The sequence below is a fragment of the Egretta garzetta genome, unplaced genomic scaffold (genome assembly GCF_000687185.1).
Source record: "Egretta garzetta isolate BGI_Z169 unplaced genomic scaffold, ASM68718v1 scaffold516, whole genome shotgun sequence".
Lineage (NCBI taxonomy): Eukaryota > Metazoa > Chordata > Aves > Pelecaniformes > Ardeidae > Egretta > Egretta garzetta.
The window spans coordinates 703,776-711,926 of NW_009259983.1; the positions used below are offsets into that span (position 1 = coordinate 703,776).

General features: G+C 43.6%; 1 protein-coding gene across 1 annotated transcript in view; it reads left to right on the forward strand.

Moving 5' to 3' along the window:
- The window catches only part of GPA33 (glycoprotein A33), an 11,551-nt gene that overhangs the window by 3,042 nt on the left and 358 nt on the right, over window positions 1-8,151 (forward strand). The window contains exons 2-6 of the mRNA XM_009640488.1: window positions 2,442-2,593; window positions 3,499-3,709; window positions 4,255-4,413; window positions 6,770-6,883; window positions 7,505-7,628. Of these exons, the coding sequence (XP_009638783.1) occupies window positions 2,442-2,593; window positions 3,499-3,709; window positions 4,255-4,413; window positions 6,770-6,883; window positions 7,505-7,628 (760 nt within the window). The remainder of the gene's footprint in view (window positions 1-2,441; window positions 2,594-3,498; window positions 3,710-4,254; window positions 4,414-6,769; window positions 6,884-7,504; window positions 7,629-8,151) is intronic.

The following is an 8,151-nucleotide window of genomic DNA, read 5'->3' on the forward strand; positions in this document are numbered from 1 at the left end:
AAAATGTCTGAAGCTGCTTCTGGAGACAGCTGTGGAAGGAAAGGCATCCCTGCCTGGCAGCAAGGAAAGAGGGGTGCAGGGGAGGGAAAGGTTTGGCTGCTGTGAAAATTCCCATCAAATTCCTCTCAGGAGAGGGAAGATGCAGCAGTTCAGTAAGTATAGGCCATTTCTAAGTGACCTGAAGGACCATTTGCTATGGAGAACAGACTGGAGCCAGGAAGCTGTTGCAGAAGCTTTTGCCTCTCCCAAGGGGGAGCAGATCCCTGTGCCAACTGCCCCATGTTACCCTGTGCAAGTACCTGAATTCCTACCAGCAGGTTCCTAGCGCAGTGACAACAAAACCTTTTAGGCCCCTACGCTGTTATTTTCTAAGGGATGCTATCATTCACCTCTGTTGTAGTCAAGGATGTGGTAGTGCTCAACTTGCAGATGGGTTACTCTTATTGACCTAATATGCATGTGACTGTGGGCTTTTCACGACTGAAAAAAAAAGGTATTCACAATCTGTTTGCAACTCAAGGTGGAATCTAGATGTCCTTTATTCTTTCCCTTACACATGACACTTCCTTATGGATCTAATCTGGACAGAGTCCTGGTGGATGACAAGCTGACCATGAGCCAGCAGTGTGCCCTTGCTGCCAAGAAGGCCAATGGTATCCTGGGGTGCATTAAGAGGAGCGTGGCCAGCAGGGTGAGGGAGGTTATCCTCCCCCTCTACTCTGCCCTGGTGAGACCCCACCTGGAGTACTGTGTCCAGTTCTGGGCCCCCTGGTTCAAGAAAGATGAGGAACTCCTAGAGAGAGTTCAGAGGTGAGCAACAAGGATGATTAGAGGACTGCAGCATCTCCCCTATGAGGAAAGGCTGAGAGAGTTGGGCTTGTTTAGCCTCGAGAAGAGAAGACTGAGAGGGGACCTCATCAACACATACAAATATCTCAAGGGTGGATGTCACGAGGACGGAGCCAGGCTCTTCGCAGTGGTGCCCAGCGACAGGCCAAGGGGCAATGGGTACAAACTGAAACATAAGAGGTTTCAGTTGAACATGAGGAAGAACTACTTTACTTTGAGGGTGACGGAGCACTAGCACAGGCTGCCCAGGGGGGTTGTGGAGTCTCCTTCTCTGGAGATATTCAAAGCCTGCCTGGACAATGTCCTGTGCAACCTGCTCTAGGTGAACCTGTTTTAGCAGGACGGTTGGACTAGATGATCTCCCAAGGTCCCTTCCAACCCTTGCTATTCTGTGATTCTGTGATATGGGAGAATGAGGACCCAAAGCTTGCTAGATGACAACTTTCTCAGTCAAATCCTCTCTGGGGAACACTGACACAGCCCGGTTCTTTCAGAAGCAAACTTTCACCACCACACAAAGTGGGCCCCTCCCAGGGAGAGTATACTTGTCTGCCTTTTCCTCCTTACTGGACCACATTCCTCTTTGCCATGGGAGTGCCTCTGAGCAGCACTCCCTTACTTGCCTCCCTGAACTCTCTTTAACTGGTTTCAGACTTAAATTTTATTCAAATTATTCAGTTTGGTGCCATAAAAAAAAAAACAACCAAAAAAACCCCACACAAACTGTAAGGAGAAAGGGGGTGTTTTTAAACATAGGTTCCCACAGGCATGAAGGTCATCTCTGGCAGGGATGGAGTAAACCTCCAGCCCAATTCTGAGAATAACGAAGACCTGCCACTAGCTAACGCTCAGGTATGATGAACTGAGCATCAAGTCAAGTGGAATGCAGTGTACAAGAAACACCTACCCTGCACGCTTCACCAGTGCACAGAGCGATTTCTGTTTTATTCAACTCAGCTATTCCTGTGCTCCTACAGTTCCTGGAGAAAGGTGACTACTACCCTACTCATTTTTAAAAATGAATACCTATTCTTCTCTTGTTTCTTTCAATCTCTCTTTGCTTTTCTAGGTTTTTCACTTTTCAGGGCATTACATGAACAGGTTTTGATTCCCTAGCACAAAATGTCACTTCTCTATGGACTTGAATTGACGCAAGTTATTTGACAGTTTTCCTGATCCCTGAGATTTGACAATATCAATTTGCTAGTTTAGCCTGAGTCCTTAAGACTGCTGATGCACTTGTATTATCTGTTTATCTGTCTCCCTCTGTACATTTAGATCTGTCAAAGGCTGTCAGTCACACACTCAGAAGAAAAAAATACGTCTTTATAAACTCCATGGTAATGTATGTCCAAGTAAAGAAGAGGGAAGTGTGGAACGGAAAGCAGAGTTTAGCTCTTAGCCATCCTGGAGTAGCAGCAGCTTCCTACAGTCAGTCAGCCACAGCATACACCATCTCTTGCTCAGTGGGGAAAGTCATGGATGGCAGAGGGCATGTGTGGTTACTGTGGCATGTAAGAAAGCCAAAGAGACAAAATATGGAATCCAGATGTCATTAATTTTGCTGACTGCAGAATTTATTCTCTTCCTAGTTCTGGTGACTGCTCATGCCCTCACTGTGGAAGCACCTGCCAAGGAAACAAAGGTGGCACGAGGGAACAACGCTATTCTCCACTGTAATTTTAAAACTGAAGCTTCTATTACCCCAGGAGACTTCGTTGTATGGAAGAAAATCAATAGTGAGGTAAATAAAGTTGCATAAAGAAACATGATAGGGCATCCAAGCAGGGAGTAGGAGAAGAGATGGAAGCAGGAGTGTGGGTGGGAATGTGTGTTGGAAGAAAAAGATTCCTTCAAGACTTTCCTTAATCTCAGAACTATGCAAACAGAAGCTCTGATTCTAGATGCAATGTATCCCAAATATTTTGCGTGATACTAGGCAAGCCCCCATCCTTCTCTTTTTCTCTCTCTTGGTCTTGCATCTGTGTATTGAGGATACATCAGTGTAAGTATTGTGGGTTTACATCTATTAATATATGTGAAATACTCAGGTACTTAAAAAACATATAATTTAAGTACACATATTACACATTTATATATATTCATATCATTGATACTATATAAAAAGTTTTAAGTTGATTATAATAGTACATGGAGAGATTCTTGAGGTTGCCTACATTCACGTGGAGTATTTGAAGGTAGAGACACCTCTAAATTTCTCCTTGACTTCTTGGGAATTAGTGAGAGAGGAAGCAGCCTTTGGAGATCTCCTTGCAGTAACTAGCAAGGCTTTCTTCTCTAAAGATCCTTGCTGGACAAAAGCAAGGGAGTTTGTGTAATCATAGGGGAATTTGATTGACGTGGATCTCGGACAAGTCTCACAATCTCTTGTCATGGAGAGGAAAGGTGAATAAGCCCCAGCAAAAGAAAGTAGTTGTCTCTAACTTCAGATAAGGTGGGAGAAGGGGGGTCCAGGCAGAAACACAGACCCTTCTGAATGTCTATGTTCTTCTTGGCTTTTTGGCAAACTGGGGCAGCTTAAGGCCCTCTTTTCCAAGCTGCTCTTAAGAGCGGGCTAATCCACTGAGTTAGGTTGTAGACTCACACAGAAGAAACTAAGATTGATCATTTTCCCTCTTTCTCTATCAGGAAGATGCTGTCACTAGGTATTTTGATGGACTTGTACAGTATGGCAATGGCTATGAAAACCGTATACAGTTTAGTGGTGATGTAGAGAAAGGGGACATCAGCATCACCATCAATGCAGCAACCATGGAAGACAATGGGACATATGTATGCAGCGTTCGTCTACGGAATGATGCCCCCAGGCACGCTGCAACCATGTCTCTTTTAGTCCTTGGTAAGCACGATGCACGGTAAGCAGCACCAGATCCATTAGATAAAACACTGTCCTTCTTCTAATAACCCCATTGGTTTATACAACAGATTTTCTAACAGGAAAAAAAAAAACTCTCCAGGAAGTCATCACTCACAACTCCATCTTTGGTCTTTTCCTACTACTATGGAAGTAGGTTGGAAGGCTTAGAGCACTCAAATCCCTTAGATACCTGACTGTAGGAAACAGTCTTTAGAGTTGTATGGTTCACTTTCCTAATAACCCTTGCCTCATTATAGGGCATTCCTCAATTCCCCGTGGCTTGTCATACTCCAGTTATTAAAAAAGGAGTTACCCAACACTATTAGACATATCCCCAAAAGCATCTCACAATTCCTTTTTGGCTGACCAGTGCCAAGAAGGGAGAAACAAGTTACAGACAAGTTCACTCCAGTTCCTTTGCGAAGAAGGTGGTAGGCACAAGAATAAAAACCACAGGTGCAGGAGATGGGTTGAAACAAAAAACTACTTCTGATTAATAAAATGCCTTCCTTTTTTTTTCCCTTCAGTTGCACCATCCAAGCCAGAATGCAATATTTTGGGGACAACAGAATATGGACACACAATCAATCTGACCTGCGTTTCTCATGAGGGCTCCCCAAAGCCCAGATATACCTGGCAAAGCTTCAATGTACAAAATGAGCCCCGTGTACTACAAACAACAGAAGGTATGGGAAATTCAAAGACATCAAGTCTTTGAGCTCTCTGTAGATCAGGGTTGGAAATACTTTGAAATGCAGATACAAAAAACACACTTGAGGCTTTTTCTAGGAAGTTCTCTGACCAGGATTTTGAAAAGTTGTCCTTTTGATACAAGACACACTCGCAACTAACTCAGCAGGGGGAAAAGGACTTATCTGAAGTAACAATGGTCAGTTAGATTTTTCACTTCAGCTCTCACCTGGCAAGAAAGCTGTCTCACTCTGGAAGCAGCCAGAAATAATTACGTCTCAATTTCTGATCGTAAGGCAGGCATAACATGAGGAATAAGATCAAGGTTTCTAACCAGCATGTCTTTATATCCCAGCTCCCTCAACAATGACCAGGTCACTTTCTGTTGGTGAAGGCAAACAAAAGTTGGCTCTGGAAACTACCTTCCTTCCAGAGATGACTCCTCACCTAGAGGAAGGGGGTATCAGAAAGAGTTACACTGTTCCTGCTGTGAGCATAAAAGAGGCTTCTGGTTCTTTAGGGACTGTCACACAGGCCCCAATATTTTTTTTGCTTTCATTCTAAGTCAGAATCTGAAAAAAACCCAAAAGGAGCTGAATTTCCATGACAGGACCTTTTGTAGAACTATTCACACAGAAATGAGGGTTTGATAGTCTTTGAGGTGTAGTGGTGACAGAGGACTCTGATTTACTCCTTTAAACAACTTTTTTTCTTCCTGGTACATTCAGCTCCAGAAAGACTGAGTATCTGAACCTACCCTTTTCGGTTTAAGTTATTGTAGCATTACTAAGGAAGTAAACTAAACATGATCAGACTTGATAGGATATTCAGCACTCCCTCGCTGATTCTTGCAGAAATTATGCAAAAGACAAACTGTCACCAGGGACACAAACCTCATTCATTTAGCTGGCCACTAAGTGGTGCCAACGCATCACGCACAAGCCCAGAACATAACGGGATTTGTAGCTTCTGCTGTCGCAGGGTTCTTCCCTGGGACAGGAGTCTCTTCGGATCCGTTTCCCACCTCATTTCTGTTTTCATCAGAGCAGTGATGTCCAAGCAGTGTGCCATCTGAACCCTCCTGACCCAGGCTGGCTGGATGCCCTACAGTCACTACAAGCGATTTCTTTCTGTGCTAAGCAAGTCCCAGTGCTGCAGAACATGCAGAACCCCCTTAGGAGCCGCTCCAAACTTGATAGTATCTGACCTGCATTTTTCCCACGTTGACTCACCAGTCAAGTATTTTTGATTTGATATAGGAGGATTTACAGTCTGGTAACAGACTGCAACTCTGAGAGCTATAAACATCACATTGAAAGAAAAAAAAAAAAGCGAAGCAAGCATGAATAGTATGTAGAGACTAAAAAAAAAAAAAAAAAAAAAAAAAAAAAAAAAAAAAAATCCCGACGGAGCCGAAGACGAAAGATGATTCTGCCGATGTGTGTGGAAAGAAAGAAAGAAAGAAAGATAGAAAGAAAAAAAAAAAAAAGAAAAGCAAACATGCTCTCTTACTACCTGGCGCTAGGCGCCAGCAGAGACTAAAGAGAATCCCAGTCCCACAAGTGGGCTGGAAAGAAGTGCGATTGCAGGGGAAATAAACTAGGAAAGTCACTGAAAAGTATTCAGAGCCTTTTGCTTTCAGAACAGGGATCTGGACCTTCATCAACAGATCACAAGCAGAAAACATGGACTACACATACAAATGTCAGCTGGGGGTGTAACAAACAAAAACCGACTGCTTGAGCAGACAGAACCAAGCTTTAATACGTGGCTCTGAGCTCTGTTGGGTTGGACAGAAAGCACAAGTTTTGCAGCAATGCCATGTCACTGCATTTCTTTTCCTTCATTTATTTTTGCAGCCTAGATGGCCTCTCCAGGACTAGAAAGCTATTTCCCTCACTGCTAAGCAATTTAGATCTGAAATCCTAACAGCCAGAGGATTGAGGAGCTTTTTGTTGTTTTACATGTTAATTCATCAGGTGGCCGCTTCTCAAAGCCAGATGCCGGTTTGGGCCATCGTATATTCCTCAGCAAAATCCAATGCAAAAAAAAGCTTTCACTAAGCACACATACTTCTTTACCCTCCACCTACAATTTTCTTTCTAAAAGGAATGTTCAAATGCCACACATTCCCTGTAATCAAACCAGCAGACTTCCGTTTGTCCTCCCACAAATCACACTAAAACCTAGGTACTAGCATGGCAGCTCCTGAGCAAGACGGAGCAATCCATCAGCTTTAATAACCTCTCATCGCTGCCACTACCTTGGGCTAGAATTGAAGGGCTGCTGTCCCCACTTCCTTCACTGCTTTAATTCTTTTATTTTTTGGACTGGATTTGTGTTTCACAACAGGGGAACAAATAACTCTGAAGAACATCTCGGCGGATACTTCTGGCTTTTACATCTGCACTTCAACAAACACTGTGGGAAAGGAATTTTGCAACATGACAGTCAGCGTTATGCCACGTAAGAGACGGGGTTGCTTATTGGAAGAGCAGTACCAGAGAAAGTACCCTAGCTGAGTGGCAAAGGATTAACGAGGCAATGCAGACAGAAGTATAAAATTCTGCTTTCCTTAAAAACAACAAACAAACCCCCCCACAAACCAAAAACTGCAGCACTTTTTTTTTACCTTCAAGACAGAATCTCTGCATTGACCCCCCACAAACCAAAAACTGCAGCACTTTCTTTTTTTTACCTTCAAGACAGAATCTCTGCATTGTTTTACATGCTCATAGAGCACTCACCAACTCATAGGGTTAGTTCACAGACGACAAAACACGTAGAGCGAGATAGGCCTGAGCCCCCAAAGTCTGAAACCAAACTGCATCAACAAAGCACAGCAGTTGTTCAGATCCAGGGGCTCCTCGCTATCACTAATTACTCCTGCAGACTTATCAGCTACTGAGTACAGAATCAATTCCAGTTGCTGTAGTCAAATAAACGCCTGGATGTGTACTCAAATACCAGCCTGGATCTGGTAGTGAGATCTGACACCTGGTGGTGGGATTTGAAGTCCCATGATTGTGCTGATTGCATTTGATATCATTCACACTGCAAAGGGGTAATTCTTTTCTTCTTGTATAGCATCCATGAACATAGCTCTTTACGCCGGCATCATTGGTGGAGCTGTTGCTGCAGTTGTAATTATTGGTATTTTAGCCTATTGCTGCTGCTGTCGGGTGGACAAGGCCAAGGACTATGAGATGACGTAAGTATCTTTCTCTAGAAAAGTCAGTGGAACATATGAAGGGTTCACGTTCTCCCTCTGGCATCAACATATGGAGCGGAAAGCACAGGAGAAAAAAAGAATTCAAGGAAAGTGTGCACCGCTTTCCCCTTTCAGTTTCTACCCCAGAGGCTCCTACCTCTTCTCACAGAATGCATCCAGTATTACCAGGCACCTTTCTGGTCTCTGGGGTAGAACCCAAACATTCAAACCTTGGAACTGAATTTAGCAAGCTCAAGTCAGTCAACCACACGCAGCTCCTTGATAAGCAAAGCCCAGACTGTTTCTCATTCCTCCGAGTCCCTACAGCTGCTTCTGTCCTTGCTAGCCTAAGTCACCACGAGGCTCTGTATTCAGAATTACCGCTCCGAGATAGAAACCTTTCTATTCTATTCTCATGATGGAAACAGACTGCTAGAAGAAAAGTGGGATGGGAAATAAGATACACCAGTTACCCTTTCTCTACATACAAGCTACGGAAAAAAAAAAAAAAAAAAAAAAAAAA